This window comes from Ictidomys tridecemlineatus, chromosome 15 (assembly GCF_052094955.1).
Source record: "Ictidomys tridecemlineatus isolate mIctTri1 chromosome 15, mIctTri1.hap1, whole genome shotgun sequence".
Lineage (NCBI taxonomy): Eukaryota > Metazoa > Chordata > Mammalia > Rodentia > Sciuridae > Ictidomys > Ictidomys tridecemlineatus.
In genome coordinates, this window is record NC_135491.1 from 18,191,867 (window position 1) to 18,211,093 (window position 19,227).

At 40.4% G+C, this 19,227-nt stretch overlaps 1 protein-coding gene across 4 annotated transcripts in view; it reads right to left on the bottom strand.

Annotated features, from left to right (window-relative positions):
- Positions 1-17,966, bottom strand: part of Uba2 (ubiquitin like modifier activating enzyme 2) — a 52,392-nt gene extending 34,426 nt beyond the window's left edge. The window contains exons 1-5 of one of the 4 annotated variants that reach the window (XR_005731142.2): positions 11,291-11,501; positions 7,760-7,843; positions 5,991-6,061; positions 4,228-4,292; positions 1,676-1,776 (exon numbers count right to left, since the gene is read on the bottom strand). Coding sequence is in view for 3 of the 4 variants with exons in the window: in XM_005330618.4 (XP_005330675.2) it covers positions 1,676-1,776; positions 4,228-4,292; positions 5,991-6,061; positions 7,760-7,843; positions 11,291-11,428 (459 nt within the window). In the remaining variant the exon portion in view is untranslated. Of the gene's footprint in view, positions 1-1,675; positions 1,777-4,227; positions 4,293-5,513; positions 5,601-5,990; positions 6,062-7,759; positions 7,844-11,290; positions 11,502-17,796 lie in introns of those variants that run through there. The other 3 variants (XM_040278877.2, XM_005330618.4, XM_040278876.2) reach the window with 3 other exon arrangements.
- Positions 17,967-19,227: the final 1,261 nt, after the last annotated feature.

The following is a 19,227-nucleotide window of genomic DNA, read 5'->3' on the forward strand; positions in this document are numbered from 1 at the left end:
GTTTTAATATAAAATTATAGCAAATTCAGGGTTTCCCCCCACAACACTATTTCTTGTGCCCTTGACCCTGCAACATTCTTTCTTTAGAGGCATAGCCACAAGCAGTTATGCTGTGTATTACCATGAAAAAAAATAGAACTACTACCTTGATATATGAACAGACACTGAAAACCTCCATTTATTCAACTAAATTTAATACACACTTAACAGGTACAATCATCTTTGTAGAATGATAATGAGTGTGTTTCCAATGGCACTATCTAATAGTTGAAATAAATTAAATACTTACACAGATAAACTGCCCCCATCCACAAAACAAATCCGATAAAATCTGAAAATCTTTCTTCTTCCCTTTTTGGTGTGGGTGTGTGCATGTGCACATGTGTGTTTGGTACTAGAGATTAAACCAAGGGACACTCTATCCAAGACCAATTATCTCCAACACTTTTTATTTTATCATGAGACAGGATCACACCAAGTTACCAAGGTTGGCAATGAACTTGTGATCTTCCTGCCTCAGTTCCCCAGTTGTGGTAATATAAGACTGTACCACTGTGCCCAGCTAAAAATCCGAAAATTTTAAATACAGTGTAAATAGTGAACCCAGGGGCACTTTACCAGTGAGTTATACCCTCAATTCTTTATTTTTTTTCTGAAACAGTCTCGCATATGTTGCCAAGGCTAGCTTTAAATTTGCAATCCTACTGCCTCAGCCTCCCAAAACGGCTAGGATTACAGGCATAGCACCACTGAGCCTGGCACTTCCTTTTCATAGTTTCAAAACTTCCCAAGCAATTCTCAAAATGTATTTATGTTTAACTCTTTAAAATAGCTAGAAGAAAAAAAGATCTGAACAGCAAATCGATCCCAATATGGGGATTTTATAAAAATAGGTTATAAGCACATAGGTATTTGCTTTAGCATACTTCAAGTGTCTGAGATATTTTACAAATACACCCAAAACAGTTCTCTTCAGATCTCCACATCCAAATTCCTTAAGACAAAAAGTAACCCTCAAGACATTCCTTAAGACAAAATGTACTTAGTGATGGGGACTGATAATAAGCTCTACCATTAGGCCATACCTCCAGCACAAAAGGTAACTTCTAGAAGGGTGGTTTACCATTTATCAACTACAGAACAAGGTGTAGTCTCAGCACTAAGAATTGTTTCCCATAAATTTATTATGCTTGCAAGTCTAAGAATTTCAATGCATAAGTTTATTCAAACAAAGTAGCACAGATCCAAAAGATCTTTCCACCTATTGTCTTTTGGAGTATCTTATATAGAATTTTGGGAGAATTAACCCATAGCTTCAAGCATCATCTGAAGTTTTATATGGCATGAAAATCCTTTTGTCTTGGATATTAACCTGCTTACAGTATATAAATCCAAAGTTTATTATTTACTTTCTCCTTTTTTTTTTTTTTTTTTAGTATTGGAGATTGAACCCAGAGGTGCTCTATCACTGAACTACATCCCCAGACTTTTATATTTTGAGACAGGGTCTAAGTTGCTGAGGTTGGCTCTGAACCTGCATTCCTTCCTCCTGCCTCAGTCACCCAAAGCTAGGATTATAGGTGTGTACCACCAAACCAGGATCCAAAGTTTATTTCTTCCCTCCCTAAGGTCTCAAATAAATATTTGGAAAGTAAAACACAAAACTCTTCTTTACCTTTTTGATAGTAGTTACTTGTCCAAGATAACCAGCAGTCCCACTCTCAATAAGAGGAACGTCAGCTGCCAAACACATCCTATTAACATGGTTTCGTGCAGCTAGAAGAAAAATAGTAGTTATCAAAAGAGTTTTTTTTGCGTTTATGTGGTACTGAGGATCAAACCCAGTGCCTTGTGCATACTAGGGGAACACTCTACCACCAAGCCACAACCCCAGCCCCAGCAAAAGTGTTTTGAAAACACAAATTGGTTATTAATAACTACAATGAAATTTATCCATACCATTTCTCATTTTTATTTTATGTACAATTTTCTAATGGCTATGGCTAGAGGAATTATAAACATTCTAAGACTCATTAGCAACGTCATAAATTTACTACAAGCCAGGTATGGTAACATGTGCCTATACTCCAGCAACTGAGGAGGCTAAGGCAAGAGGATCACAAATTGGAGGCCAGCCTCAGAAAGTTAGTGAGACCCTATCTCAAATCAGAGGACTGGGGATATAGCTCAGTGATAAAAATGCATCCTTGAATTCAATCCCCAGTACTTTAAAAAACATAATAAAATAAAAAAATTTACTCCAGGAAAAGCATACTTAGAAACAATTTTTATATTCTCAAATTCCAAAGTGCTAGGGCTGGGAGTTTTAGCCTGCTGAAGGTCCTGTGTTCATTCGATGCCCAGCACTGCAAAAAAAAACACCAAGGGGCTGGAGCTATAGCTCAGTGGCAGAGCGCTTGCCTAGCATATGTGAGGCACTGGGTTTGATCCTCAGCATCATGCAAAAATAAATAAAATAAAGACAACCTGTCCACCTACAACTACCAAAAAAAAAAAAAAAAAAAATCAAAGGGCTACCTTTCTCTTCTACTGCTGTACTATTCTACTGTAATTATAAGGTAATACATATAAGTAAATAAAGAACAATTAAGGCAGTTTAAGGTTAGGAGAGAAAAGATGAATCAGGTTAAAAGAGTCATTCAGGCTTTCAATGATTTTCTTTTGGTATTTCTGGCCTAAAATTATTACAAAATTTATTTGACAAATACTTTTACATGTGGAAGTAATTAGAGGCAAGTAATATTCTTCAAATATTTCCCCCCACATTCCAAACACACAAACTATGACTGGTTATACAAAATTGGGTTATATGAAATACCATCCTGTGTTGCAAAAGGCTTGAATATGATATTAAAATGTGTACATTTCTTCAGGCGCAGTGTTGCACACCTATAGTCCCCATGACCGAGTCTCGAGTTCAAATTCCAAGTTCAAAGCCAATCTCAGCAATTTAGTGAGACCCTACGCAATAGCAAGACCCTGTTTCAAAATAAAAAGGACTGGAAATGGGGCCTAGTGGTTAAGTGTCCCTGGGTCAAATCCCCACAAACCTCCCCCTCCCAAAATTATAATACAATCTAGGGGAGCCAGGTGTGGTGATACACACCTATAATCCCAGCTACTCAGGAAGCTGAGGCAAGAGGATCTTAAATTCATGCTCACTCTGGGCAATGTAGCAGACACCATCTCAAAATTAGAAAACAAAGAAGGTGGGGATACAGCTCAGAGGTAGAGCACTTGCCTAGAATGTTTGAGGCCAAGGATTTAATTCCCAGCACCACCTTCAATCCAGTCTAGTGTCTTATATAGCACTGGATACACTAAAAATAATCAAAGGCCAGGCACAGTGGTATACACCTGTAATCCCAGCAACTCAGGAGGATAAAGCAAGACATCAAGTTCAAGGCCAGCCTCTGCAATTTCATGAGGCCCTACAATTTAGTGAAACCCTGTCTCAAGATAAAAAATAAAAAAGGCTGGAGATTTAGCTCGGTGGTAAAACACCCCTGGGTTTAATCCCCAGCACAAAGGAGAGGAGCTGTGGCTTTTAACTTTAGCACCCTATCATCTCATTCCCCAAACAATGAACTTTTATCCTTGATGGCACTTTAGAATTATCTGAGAAGCTTTAAAAATGCTGTTCAGTCCCCCTTATAGTGTTTTAACTGGTCTTTAATGAGACTTGGAGAGTCATTTTTCTTAGGTCCCCAACACAAACAAAGTCACACTGTATTTACAGTGTGCCACCAAGGAAACAAACTCATCCACATACACCTCTTTATTTACACCTTGTGGTTGATTAGTAAAGTATATATAATTCCTGAATTCCTGCCTGGAGAAAAAATCATTTCTAGAAAAAATTGCAAGTGGCATGCTTTTTTTGTTTTGGTGTTTTGGTACAGGGAACTAAACCCAGGGGTGCTTTAAGACCGAGCTACATTCCTAGCCCTTTTAATTTTGACTCAGGGTCTCACTAAATTGGTGAGGTTCTCACTAAATTGCTGAGGCTGGCCTTGAACTTGCAAGTCTCCTGCCTCAACCTCCTGAATCACTGGGAGCCCAACTGGCAAACTTTAAACCTGGTCTTTCTTCCTTTTAGTTCTCTAAAGTTCTAACTCACAAAAAAATTTTAATACTAAATTTCTTAAAAGCTTTAATATGGGGAAAGGAAAATACAGGGATGTCAAAATAGTAAAATGATCTTACCTCTGTTATCTAATGCATTCATGACCAATATAAACTGTCGAAAAAATTCCACATTATAGTCTGGGCTACAAAGCAAAACAAAAAGATCAACAAAACCAGCCTAAATACAATTTTCATAGTATAATACAAAATTCATAAAAGTGTAATAAAGTAACAACAGCAAAATATAACTGATGTTAAGAATATATACCATATAAAAGGGGCTTGGGCTGAGGTTCAGCCGTAGAGCACTTGCCTAGCACGTGTGAGGCACTGGGTTCGATCCTCAGCACCATATAAAAATAAGTAAAATAAAGGTATTGTGTCCAACTATAACTAAAAATATATATATATTAAAAAAAATAACATATACTATATAAAGTCTGACTTTTTCCAAACATAAATAAATTTAAAAAAATTATTTCCCTCAAATTCCTATGCTTTTTGGCCAGCCAGCTCGGGCATAAGAATAGTATCTCAAACTAACAGAAAGATGGCATGACCTCACTAGTCCCACCAGGCCTTCTCAGGGCAGCCAAGTGCCTGGGAACATATAAAGAACACATTCCCAGGATCTGCTTGGCCTATGGCTTCACTCCACATGGTCCGAATCAGGCAGGACTCAGGCCCCTAGGGTCTCTGATTTTAGCACACTGGGAAAACAACACAGGATAAGAGGGTTATGGGGCTATAGGCAGGTCTGTAGACCAAACATCTAGAGGGAAAAAATAAGTTGAAAATACAAATGCCCTTATGAGAAAGCCTAAGGCTGACTCTAATTCTAGTATCTCAAACAAAGACTATTTGTGTGTGTGTGTGTGTGTGTTGCTGAGGACTGCACCCAGGGCCTTGTGCATGCAAGGCAAGCACCCAACCAACTGCCCACAAACAAGGAGTATTTTTCATACCATTTACTTTTGAGCTAGACAGCAACTGTAGATAAAGGATAACTTAGGGGATGGGGATGTGACTCAGTGGTAGAACACTTGCCTAGCATGCCCAAAGCCCTAGGTTCAATCTTAGCACCACATGAAGAAGAAAAAAAGGTAATTTGTACCCAGAGTTTCTTTATTCCATGCCTCCCACATTAAATATTTATTTCATATATCATTTATATATTTATATATTATCAAAATTACTGACCCACTATAATTCCCAGTGTTAAATTACCACATTAGAGTATTGATAAACAGATTATTTTGGACGGAAAACTTTTAAACTAAAAAAGCAACTGCTAAAATCAATCAGAATGAAATATACTTAAACATGTCTGAATTATTATCTACAAGGAATTTTAAACATCTTACTTTGAGTGCAATGTCACACGCCTACAATCCCAGCAACGTGGGAGGCTGAGGTTGGAAGATCATCAGTTTAAAGCCAGCCTCACCAACTTGGGGAAACCCTATCTCAAGATAAAAAAAAAAAAAAAAAGGACTGGGGATGTAGGTCAGTGTAAAGCACTTCTGGGATCATTTCCTACTATGAAACAAGCCAACAAAAATACATATATAAGATCTTTCGTAAGTGTCCAAGTAACTTATTTATTAACAATATTTAAATCTTATTACTTATCTAGATCATGTAAACATACATAAACTGGTAAAAAGAATACCACTTAACTTACATGGGCACAAACTACCAGATTTTTATTATCCTAGAAAATCTTTTTAAAAAAGCATAATGATCTGGGCACACATATCTGGCTAATAAAAATAACATGCTTAAGCTTAGTTAAAAATTCACAGCAAATACAACTTCACAATATAGTAATTAGAGCATACTTCATGATGCTGTCATGGTAAGCTACAATATTAGCTTTCGGGTAAAACTGCAGTACACTTTCTTTGGCAACCTGGAAAACAAACAACAGTAAATTACTATAACATTTTTTTAAATATATATTTGAAATGTACTTCTGGCAGACACAATTCTGGTAACTCACCTACTTACACAGTAGTCTTACTTATGTTAAACACTAACAAAATACAAAAATGTGATAAAATTTCATTAAAATTAAACTCCATCATATTTATAAAACAGGACAACCTTCTCCTATACCATAGCACATCCACTTCTGTATGTACGGTAAGCCTCAGGAAAAACATAAAATGTGAGGATAGGGTGTAAATTAGTGATAAAGTGCTTAGGTAAGTAAGTACACATAATACCTTAGGTTCTGGAAGGAAGGAAGGAAGGAAGAGAGGAGGGAGGGAGGAAGGAAGAAAGGAAGGAATTATATACAGAGCTAGGGATGTAGCTCAGTGGTAGAGAGCTTGCCTAGCATGTGCAAAGTCCTGGGTTTAATTCTCAATACTGCAAAAAAAAAAATGAAACAAACAATTATGTGTACTGCAAAAGCCAAGTGTCAATCAAAAGAAACCTTAAACAACCATCTAGACAAGTATAAATACAAACTACAATGATACACAAATGGTTGTTTTGAGTAAGGTGTAGTGGCACATGCCTGTAGTCCCAGTGGTTCAGGAGGCTGAGGAAGGAGGATCTGGAGTTCAAAACCAGCCTCAACAATTTAGCAAGGCCCTAAGCAAGACCCTATAATATTAAAAAAAAAAAAAAAAGGAAAAGGAAAAAAAGGCTGGGGATGTGACTGGGAATTGGACAAAAGGACTGACAGAAAGAAAAGATGCTTTAAGCATAGAAATCATGAACAACACTCAAGATTGTAGCTTCTCTTGCTACAAAGAAGAGCCAACCTCTAGGGGGTATAGGAAAAACAAGGCTATGGAAATCAGAAATTTAAATATGAAGAAGACACAACAAATCACCCCAATTACAGAATTAAGCAGAGCACTTCTATTTCCTTTGTAGACCTAAAACAGAAGGCTGGTCCTCCCTTCACTTCCATCTTTTTATTCTCCACACTCAGCTTAAAGAGATAGCTTTAGGGGCTAGGATTGTGGCTCAGCAGAAGACTGCTCACCTAGCATGTGCCAGGCCCTAGGTTTTATCCTCAGCACCACATAAAAATAAATAAAAGATATCATGTCCAACTATAACTAAAAAATATTTTTTAAAAAATAAATAAATAGATAAATAAAAAGGCAAAAATTAGGGCTGGGGATGTGGCTCAAGCGGTAGCGCGCTTGCCTGGCATGCATGAGGCCTGGGTTCGATCCTCAGCACCACATACAAAGATGTTGTGTCCACTGAAAACTAAAAAATAAATATTAAAAATTTTTTTTAAAAAGGCAAAAATTAAGCCATTATGGTTCACTGTCCCATCAACAGAACACCTAAAAAACTTAACTTGGGCAAAATATACCACTATGGTAACCTTACAATAAATACTTACAGAAAAAACATATTCCTTTAAGAAAATAGGTGAAAATAATAATATTCGTTAATATTAATGTCACTGACAAAAATCATAAGTTGTATAATAAGCTCTAGATTATGATTTCCAACCTATTCTAATGCTCTCGTGTCAATTTCATTAAAATATTTGTAGAACTGAAAACTTGGGACTTAATGGGTATCATAAATAAAAGATTCATCAAAGGATTATAGAAACAGTATGAGAAATAGTTACCTGTGCCTTTGATCTTCCAACATGTTTCTTTTGAAACAAAAACTGCCTGTTGAGGTTACTGACATCAATAGTGTCCAGATCAATCTACAAATGCATAAACCCCAGATAAATTACAAATATTGTGGTATGTTTGAGCAATATCACTATCTTAAGCATTTATAACCTAGAACTTCTTTAATATTTGCTACATTAGCAGAGAAAATGCTTTGCAGACCAATTATACCAAAAACTGCTAAACTGTCAGGAACAGTGGCATACACCTGTAATCCCACTGAGTCGGAAGGCTGAGGCAGAATCTTAAAATTCAAACAGAAAAAGGTTTGGGGATGTGGCTCAGTGGTTAAATGGCCCTCATGTCAATCCCAGGTACCTCCACCCCTGCAATGAAAAGAATGCCTTTTGTTTATTTAATCATCCTTATAAGTACTTCAGAAAATTTCTTTGAAGGCATAAAAATATATATGATTTATTGAAAATATAAAATTTAGCTTGGCATGGTGGTACATGTCTAATCCCAGCTACTTGTGAGACTCAGGCAGGATAATCACAAGTTCAAGGCCAGCCCAGGCAATTTAGTTAAGACCCTGTCTCAAAATGAAAAATAGAAAGGGCTGGGGATGTGAACAATGAAAGAAAAAAAAAGTGTGTGTGTAGATTGGTGAAGATATAAACTTATATACATACATATAAATTCTAAATCTCAATCTAATTTCTTTCAAATCCAATATACATTTTACTGTGCCCTGTTCTTTTTATTAAATAATATGTGACTACCAGATTTACTAAATTCTTGCTGCCTTCTTTAATTCAAGCCTACATTTATATACCAAATTTCACTTACAATTATTACTGAGGACTATAAAAGAACTTTTCTACATATGGTTAAAAAAGTGTCATGTTTTAAGTCTCATCTAATTGCTGCCTAAAAATATATATGAGAACTATAAGAAGGCCCTGGGTTGTAGCTCAGTGGCAGAGCTCTCAACACTATGTAGGAGGACCTGAGTTAGAACTCCTGTACTGCAAACAAACAAAAAAGAATAAATAAGGAGCCTGATGCCATGGCCCACACCTGTAATCCCAGCTATTCCAAGAGGCTGAGGCAGGAAGACCACAAGTACCAGGCCAGCCTAGGCAATTTAGCAAGACCCTACCTCAAAAATTTGAAAAATAAAATAAAATGGGGTTGGAGGTGGTGCATGCCTGTAATCTTAGAGGCTCTGAAGGCTGAGGCAATGAGGATTGAGAGTTCAAAGCCAGCCTCAGCAACAGTGAGACACTAAGCAACTTAGTGGGACCCTGTCTCTACATAAAATACAAAATAGAGCTGGTGATGGTGGTTCAGGGCCCAAGTTCAATCCACAGTACCAAAAAAAAAAAAAGGGGGGGGGGTCGTGGTGATGGTAGTTGGGGCTGTAATTCAGTGGTAAAGTGCCTGTATTCAATCCCCAGTAGCACTCCCTCAAAAAAGTAAATACAAGGAAAAAATGGCTGCAATAATTTCATTTCAGTTCAATAAATTTAATAAACAGTAACCAAATGTTCTAAGTGTAGCTGGGCAGGTGGGTTATAACGACAATCACAATTACTGGGGAAGCTGTAGCAGGAGGATCTCAGGTGGAGGCCAGTCTGGTCAACAGGAGAATCTACCTCAAAAGAAAAAACCACACAGGGCTGGCATTGTGGCTCAGAGGTAGAGCGCTGGCCTACCATGCCTGAGGCACTGGGTTCAATCCTCAGCACCACATAAAAATAAAATAAAGATATTGTGTCTACCTATAACTAAATATTAAAAAAAAAACAAAGAAAAACCACACAAAAAAACATTTTATGTTCTAGCTTTTTTTCTTCTTCTTGGTATTGAACTCAGGGCCTCAGGCATATTAGTAAATCGATCTACTATTGAGCTACATCCCCAGTCCTCATATTCTAAAACAATTGTGAAAAATCCTAACAGTTTTAGTCATAATTTGTGAACACTGTCAAAACATATAACCACCTAAGGATTTATTTGTACTTCTAAGTTTGCTACAAAAATTAAACCAAATAAAAATGTTAAAAAATACAACCTTTTATTTTTCAGGTTTCCACATCACTCTTTGGTGGGAGGGGTGCTGGGGATTTGAACCCATGGACAGCAGGGCACTGTGGAAGCATGCCTGTAATCCCAATGGCTCAAGAGACTGAGGCAGGAGGACTGCAAGTTCAAAGCCAGCCTCACCAACTTAGTGAGGCACTGAGCAACTTAGGAAGGCTGTGTTTCTAATAAAATTTTTTTTAAAAAGGCTGGGGATATGGCTCAGTAGTTACAATCCCCCCCCCGCCCCCTACAAAACAACAACAAAAAACATAAACCCAAGGATAATAATTTACCACTGAGCTACATCACCAGGCCCCAACCCCTCTTTTTGAGACAGGGTCTAAAAAAAAACTGATGAGAATGACTCCCCTAGACCTTGTGATCCTCCTGCCTCAGCCTCCAGAATTACTGGGAAATTCACTATCTTACCTATTGCAAAATGCTTATTTTAAGAAAGTACCAGTATTTATCAGTATATGTGAATTTGTGGTACAGAACTGGATGAAAAACTAAGCAAAGAAAAACGTGTATATTCTTTCCTTCTCATCAGTCCTTAGTTCAGTCTGCTACCTTTCACTCTTTTATTAGAATAGTCTGTCTCCTCTCCTTTTTTCCCTCTTCACCTTGCCGGTACACCTTAAGTGTACTTAAACTCACATCCAAGTTCCAGGTGTTATCTCCAATCTAAGAGACAAATAACCTGACTGACAATTACAGTAGCTTTCTGTCATTGTACACCAACGCAAAAGTTAAAACCCTAAACACATCTTGTATGAAATAAGCGAGTGTACCGATGCTGTACTCAGCGGAGGAGCGCGAGCCCCAAAGGAGTCCTGCCACTTTGCTTCGTGACCCAGGGTAAGTTACTAAATCCCATTGCATCTCACTTCCCTCATCTGTTAAAAATAAAATGAGATGAAAACAGTGCACATGCATGAGGTGGTGGTAAAGAGTAAATGAATTAGTATAAACCGCTCGGGACGAGCGCTCGGGACGTGGGGCTGCTGTGAAAGCTGTCCTCTGGGTCGTAATTTCTGAGTTAGGGGAAACCTGCAAATTAGAGTCACAACATCCACGAGACTCAATCTTCTCCTTTCGCTCCACTGCAATTGGGAAACAGTTTCAAAGTGAAAAGGTACGAGGCCACTTCCATCGCTTCGAGACGCCACAAACTGGCGCTGCAGGGGGACGAAGGAGGGGGGGCGGGCAGCGGCCCCGCGACGGAGCGTCCGGAAGACCCGGGCCCGCGGCCTCTCCGCCTCCGGAGCAGGCCCGACGTGCGAAGGCGCGCCCCGTCCCGGTCGAATAGCTCCTTGCACACAGGCAGCCACGACCCAGGACTTCTTGGACCGCTCTCGGCGCCCCCAAATCCGGTCCCGAACTCTGGGCCCCAAGCCCCCCGGCCCCCGCACCGCAGCCCGCCATTCAGCCAGCGCGCGCCCGGCCCTCACCAGGTCGATGTGAGAGAAGCCGGTGAGCACAAGGTTCTTAAGGAGCTCGCAGCCGATGCCGCCCGCGCCTACCACCAGCACCCGGCCTCCAGCCACGGCCTCAGCCAGCTCCCGGGGAAGCCCCCGAGACAGTGCCATGGCGGGACGTCCACGAGCCTCGGCGGAGGCGGAGGCGGGAGAAGTGAGCCGCGCCCGGAAGCGGGTGGGGGAAGGGCGGCCGAACTTCCGCTCCTGCGCACTGCGGCCGCCAGTCGGCGCCAGGCAAGGCGGAGTCCCGGGTCTGCCTCTGGTGTGGTGTGTAGTGTCCCCTGGGCCCAGGCCTTCCTCTTTGCGAATGGCTCCGAGACCTCCAACCGTGAAGAGACATGTAGTGCTTCTCATATATGTGCACAGATCGGCTTTTCCACCTGAGAAGCCTCTTAAGATCTCCTTTTAGGCAGCGGTTTGAATTCCCAACCAAGACATTATTTATGAGTTGGAAAACTGCCCCTATATGTAAAGAGCTCTTACAAATTAATAAGAAAATATTGCAGAGCAGCAACTTAGCATGTGTGAGGCCCTGAGTTTGAGTCCCAGCATTACAAACAACAACAAACAAGCAAAATCACACTGGGATTAGTTTCACCTATTGAACTGACCAAAAAAAAAAAAAAAAAAAAAATATATATATATATATATATATATATATATATCATTCTGTTCGCAAAAGATAGTGAAACAAATGGTCGGGAATATTATATATATTTTGGTCTTTGTCCAATTCTCTGCTCTTCCTAAGGTGGGCTGTAGAAAATAGAATGTCTTTTCTTCAAAGTAATGAAGCCAGATTGAAAGATAGGTAGTTAGCGTAGTTAGGTAAATCGGGTTTAATATCTAGTAAAATCGAAAATGAAGGCCATGTTGAGAATGGAGCCCGGAAAAGCAGAGCAGCACTTAGAGAAATTGAAATGTTAATGTTCCCAAGGCCCAGAGCCCATTCTAAAGAAATGTTAATGAAATAGCTCCCAGCAAACAGGGAGATGCTAATCAGAAGCCGCCCCAGGCCTGTCCTGCGCAGATTACTCCTCAGCCTGTCTGCCCCTCACCTTTTGGGTCTCCCTACCTACTATCTATCACTGCAAGATAACGGAACGAAGGACAGGAACGGACAGAAATGGGAAAGCTGAAAGAAGACCTTAGCTATAAAAGAGGGAAGACCTCCCCGCTTTCACGGATTCCACCTGTTGGGTCCCCTTCTTCCTCCGGGGAGAAGTCTTTTCTGCTGTTCTTTAATAAAGCTTCTACTTTTCACTCTAAACTTGCTGTGTTGTGCTTCTCTGGTGTTATACTTCAGCATTGGGGAAGCAAGGACAATGTCTCCAGTAAACTGCGGTAACAAAAGGTCATAGAAACTCTAAATCTTTCTGTATTGGAGTTGTCCATAAAGAAAAAGGTTTTCTTTCCTTGCAGTACAGGGGTTAACCTGTTACTGAAAGCTTAGTCCTTGTCCCTGATGCCAATTTAATAAGGAAGACACAGTTTTGCTTTCTTTTTGTTTTGTTTTGTTTTAATATTTTTGTTAGTTGTTAATAGATCTTTATGTATTTACATGTGATGCTGAGAATCGAACCCAGGGCCTCACACATGCTAGGCAAGCACTCTACCACTGAGTCACAACCCCAGCCCAGAGGACACAGTTTTGAGAAAAAGGAAAAAGAAGATTTATTGCTTTGCTAGCAAAGGAGAAGCACAGGGTACTTTTGTCTAGAGCTGTGATTCTGCCCATCAGGAGAACAGAGGGCTTTTAAAGAAGCTCCTCACAGGCTACATTCCCAGTATGCCCTGATGGGGATCCCAGGTGCGCCTTGATGGTATGTTGAAATTCACTTGCTAAGCTGGGCATAGTAATGCCTATAATCACAGAGGCTCAGGAGGCTGAGGCAAGAGGATTTTAAGTTCAAAGCCAGTTTTAGCAATTTAGAGTGATCATAAGGAACTTGGCAAGACCCTATCTCAAAATAAAGTATAAAAAAGGCTGGGGATGTGGCTCTGTGGTGAAGCAGCCCTGGGTTCAATCTCTGGTGCCTAAAGGAAGGAGGAAAGGAAAGGAAATGATTTGTTAATTTGGGAGTTAGTCATGCCTTAGATCTTCTGGTGACCCCTTCTTCCAGTGGTGGGTGTGGCTCAAGGACAGATAAGTGCCTAGGATGGGGAAAGGTACTTTTTTTTTTTTTTTTTTGAGAGAGAGAGAATTTTTTAATATTTATTTTTTAGTTATCAGCAGACACAACATCTTTGTTTGTATGTGGTGCTGAGGATCGAACCCGGGCAGCACACATGCCAGGCAAGTGTCACATCCCCCGCCCCTGGGGAAAGGTACTTTTGTTCTCTGCCCCCCAGGTTAGGGAAAGGGTGAAGAGGAACAGAAAAATATGTTCCTTTTAAAGTAAGTCACAGAACAGTGACGGCTGTTCCAAAGGTGAAGTTGACCACTGTTACAAACCCAGATGTGATCTACCACTGAGCTACATCTGCAGCCCTTTCGTTTTTTTGAGACTGGATTTCCCTAATCTGACCTGGTGGTCCTCAAACTGCCATTCTTCTGCCTCATCCTCCAGAGTTGCTGGGTTGAGCTACTGTGTCCAGTTTCCATAAAGAAATTTGCTAGCCCACTTGAATAGTAGGTCATAAAACCTGTTTCATTCCAGAGGGATCCTGCCCCTGCCCTGAAGGGAAGCATGTTGCACAGAGAGGCCAAGCAGATTACTGAACTGACAGGCCTTGTTGGGTTTTGCCACCCAGCCTATGAGCATTAGATCACACCCTCTGTGTACAGTCACATTTCTACAAGGTTGTCCATGCTTCAATCATGCCTCTGCAATGAAGTCTATGAAAACCTGAAAGAACAGGCTTAAGAGCATCTAGACAGGCAAACCCATGAATGTCAGCCCAGAGCCCAGAAACTCCACTCCCCACCTCCAACACCATGCCTTATGCTCCTTTTCATCTGCAATTTTTGTAATATCCCTTATAATAAACTGGTAAATTTCTTTCCCTAAGTTGTGCAAGCCACTCCAACAACTGGATTTGACATGAGAAAGGGATTGTGGGAACCCCAGTGTAGAGCTGATGGGTCAGAAGTACAGGTAAAACAATCTGGGGTTTGCAATTGGCAGGGGGAAGTCTTGAGGCATGAACCCTCAACCTACAGCATCTGAGGGTAACTCTAGGTAGTGTCAGAACTGAATTGAGGACAACTAGCTGATGTCCACCACTGCAGAATTGATTGATTGCTTAGTGTATGTGAGAAAACCCCCATACATCTGGGGTCAGAAATAATCCATGTTGCAAAAATTTAATAGGAAAAAAAGTCTCAGTTGAAATTTGGGGGATTTGTTGGGTTTCTTTTCCAACTACAATACCCACTCCCATATGCTCCAGGTAAATGTTCTAAAGAAAGATTCTACTGCCAGGTATGATGGTATACACCTGTAATTCCAGTGGCTGGGGAGGCTGAGACAGGAGAACTGCTAGTAAAAGCCAGCCTCAGCAATTTAGCGATGCCCTAAGCAACTTAGCAACTCTATCTCAAAATAAAAAATAAAAACAGCTGGAGATGGGCTGGGTTTGTGGTTCAGCGGTAGCATGTGAGGCCCTAAATTCAATTCTCAGCACCACATAAAAAAATAAAGATACTTGGGGCTGGGATGTGGCTCAAGCGGTAGCGCGCCATGCCTGGCATGCGTGCGGCCCAGGTTCGATCCTCAGCACCACATACCAACAAAGATGTTGTGTCCGCCAAGAACTAAAAAATAAATATTAAAAAAAAAATAAAATAAAGATACTATGTCCATCCACAGCTTAAAAAATTTTTAAAAGGGGAAGGGTGACTAAAGATGTGGTTCAGTGGTCAATCCTGGGTACCAAAAAAACCCAAAAGATTCTAGAAGGGAATTTAGCAGTATGATTTTAAAAACCTACAACTGTGCAAGTATACAGGGTTTTTATTATTGTTTTTTTGTTGTTGTTGTTGTTTAATTTTGAGAGGATCTCATTGTGTTGCCCAGACTGGCCTCCAGCTCCTGGACTTAAGCAGTTCTCCCACATCAGCCACCCCAGCCCCCCAGTAGCTGAGACTACAGGCACCAGATATAGGACATGACACTCAGAGATGAAGATCAATTTTATTTTTTATTTTTGCAGTGCTGGGCAAGCACTCTACCATGGAGCTTACATCCCTGGCACTTGCACACAGCTTTTGACTTATTCATTCAAATTCTAGGATTTTATCCTATGCTGAATGCGAGTGTAGCTCAGTGGTAGAGTGCTTCCCCAGCACAGTGGAGGCCCTGGGTTTGATTCTCAGCACCACAAAAAAAAAAAAAAAAAAAAAAGTGAGGTGTGGTGGCACATGTCTATAATCCCAGTGGTTTGGGAGGCTGAGACAGAAGGACTGCAAGTTTGAGGCCAGTCTCAGCAATTTAGCGAGTACTTAAGCACCTTAGCAAGACCCTGTCTCAAGATAAAAAATAAAACCAGTTGGGGACATAGCTCAGAGGTAAAGTGTCCCTAGGTTCAATTCCCCTTCACACACAAAAAATAGAGATTTAATCTTAGTGATTGATGGCCATAATAACAAAAACTAGATAAAACAAATGGCTAAAGTTTGTATAAAGTTTTTCATATTTATTTAAAAAAATACTTTGCATCAATTACAAATTATGTCATAGAGAAAATATCAACGAGGGAGATGCTCACAATAAAAGGTTATATGAAAACGATATAGAAAACCATTTAAACATCTAAGAATTCAGCTTAACCTGACTATGACTACCTTGAGTTGTAAACACCATGTGTAACTACTCCTGAGTAACCCAGGTCTGTTTTCACTCTATAAACAAACAAAACCAGTAGAATTAGATGTGGGCTTTAGGGCTGGGGATATAGCTTAGTTGGTAGAGTGCCTGTCTTGATGCATGAAGCCTGGGTTCAATCCCTAGCACCACCACCACCCCCCTCAAAAAAAAAAAAAAGAAATATGGACTTTAGGATCAATTGGACCCCCTGGTGCTGCTAGAATGTGCCTGACATTCTTGATGTTAGCTTGAGATAAACCTGGTATCTTCCAGCTTGAATGAAATCACTTTTATGGTGCTGAGATTGAATCCAGGTCCTTGTGCTTGAGAGGCACCCTACCAACTGAGCTTTATTTCCAGCTTTTGAAATCACTTTGATACTGACCACTATATAAGTCCCTCCATGTAACCCAAGTCTCAAATTCATTGGTCTTGCTGCTGTATTTAACCACACTTATATCATTAAATCCTAAATAAATTGTACTTCTGTGTAACCCTGGATCTGTATGCCTCTTTCTTCAGTATAACTGCATCACAGTATCCTTAGAGCCAGTTTTTTTAATTTTAATTTTTATTTTTTTGGTACTGGGAATTGAACTCAGGGACACTCGACCCCTGAGCCACATCCCCAGCCATATTTTGTATTTTGTTTAGGGACAGGGTCTCACTGAGTTTGCTTAGCACCTCACTTTTACTGACGCTGGCTTTGAACTTGCAATCCTCCTGCCTTAGCCTCCCAAACTGCTGGAATTACACGTGTGCCCCACCATGCCTGGCATTAGAGCCAGTCCTTTTATACCAGATTTTCCTGGAACAATACAATGTGATTAAATTTTATAAAACAAAAGAATAAATAAATAAATAAAAGACAGGAAGAAAAAAAACTACAGTATTTTATGTAGTGATTTTTAGTGTGTGTGTGTGTGTGTGTGTGTGGTGCTGGAGACCTGAACCCAGGGTCTTGTACATATAAGGCAAGTACTCTACCAACTGAGCTATATCCCCAGCCCTATTTTGTGTATTGGTATGTGGTAGAATTGTAGACAATATTTATTAGTTCTTTGAACTTTTGTTTCCCAAATTCTCATGCTCCATGAAGAAAAATATAGACAAACAAACAAAAAAAATTGGGTCTAGGACTGCAAATCAGTGGCAGAGCTACTGCTTAGCAGGAGAGAAGACCTGGGTTCAATTTCCAGCACTTTCAACAAACAACTTATTAGAAGAAAGTAGAAAAACATTAAAAATGGAGAAAAATACTATTTTGACTTCTGTGGTCTTCCAGCTGCTGGGTTCAGCAACCACACCAAGCTGGTCTATGAGGAAGACTCAGGCTGTTGCTTTAATGCAGAAGTAGAAGAAGAACCAGAGTCAACCACGGTGGAGGGCCCCTCTGTGTAATGGGCTGCTTAGTCCTTCTCCACCATTAGCTGGGCTCTCACAAGGACCCACCCCACAGCTAAACCTAAAAGATGCCTGGGAGGCTGACCTTCCTTCCCTCTCCAGACACTCTGTAAATCAATCACCTTCTTTGGTTTCTTTCCTGCCTGTCCTGTGTTCTCTTGGCCAGGGCTATACTTGGTGCCTAATTCAGGACTTCTGCTTTTCTTTGTGGGTTTGTTGGTGCATGTGTATGTGCACATATGTATAAAGTATAATATGCTTGCTCACCTTAACAAGTAAAAATGTAGCCAGGTAAGGTGGCACATGTCTGTAACCCCAGTGACTCGAGAGGCTGAGGCAGGAGGATCCTGAGTTCAAAGCCAGCCTCAGCAGCAGCAAGGCCTGAAGCAACTCAGTGAGACCCTGTCTGTAAATAAAATACAAAAATAGGGCAGGGGAAGTGGCTCAATGGTTGAGTGCCCCTGAGTTCAATCCCCAGTACCCACCCCCGGAAAAAAAAAAAAAAAGTAAAAAACTGGAAGTCCCACCTATACCATAACCCTGTCCAACTCATCAGGATGTTTACTGGGTGTCTTTCTAGGCCTAAGTCATTTAAGGAGTGACAAACAGAACTTTACTTGTTTTGTTTTAGTACTGAGGACTGATTCCAGGGGTGCTTTACTGCTCAGCTACATCCTGAGTCTCTTTTATTTTTTGAGAAAGAGTCTTACTAAATTGCTGAGGCTAGAATCAAACTTGAAATTCTCCTTAGCCTCCAGAATTACTGGGATTATAGACCTGCACCACACCTGACCAGTTTCACTTTTTTGCTTTCTCCAAAATATGCCACAAAAATAATTCTATGGTACCAGGTATGGTGGCACATGCCTGTAATCACAGATTTGAGGCCAAGCTGGGCAACTTCATGAGATCCTATCTCAAAATAAAAAGAACTGGGGGTATAGCTTAGTGGTAGAGCACCCCTGGTTCAATCTCCAGTATTGGGGAAAAAAATTTTTTTAATGGGATCATGGGAATGCCCCTGCTAATCTGTATTCTACTTACATAGGTTAAGACCTATAATCGAGTATATATAACTAGATTCAAGGGTGTGTTTTATCAGCAAGCAGTTTGTCTCCATCTTAAAAATCAGAAACATAACACCTAACTAGGATATCTGAAACTGTATCAACTTCTGATCCTTAAAGATACTCTAGTGCAACAACTTTCTCCATTTTTCACATCAAAGGAGGGGATTACTATCTATTTAAATAAATACAAAATACTCCACCTATAAATCTGATCAGTCTACTTTCTGTTCCAGTTGGAATAACTGGTCTAGCCAGCTAAGGCCATCTCTGCCTAAATGTAACTGCGACAAGGAAACTGGCAGTTGCTGTGCGAGCATGAGAGAGAAACAGAAGCTCCCTCTGCAGGTCTATGCTCAGCTTTAGCTCTGCAAACTCAGCATTCCTGAAGCCTCACTGAGAACTTCGAGTTTGTATACATACAGCCACCTTCCCTCAGCTATGCCCAGGAGCAGGAGCAGGTATATTTTTCACCAATCACATACTACTCAGAAGGACTCCATTCCTTGATAATCTGGGCCTCATCATCCTCATCTATACAGACTAAGAACAGCTCTGAACATGGCTAGTATGAGAGTTTTCACACTGCTGTCAAAGAGCAGCAGACAGAAAAGGGTTGATAATAGAAACA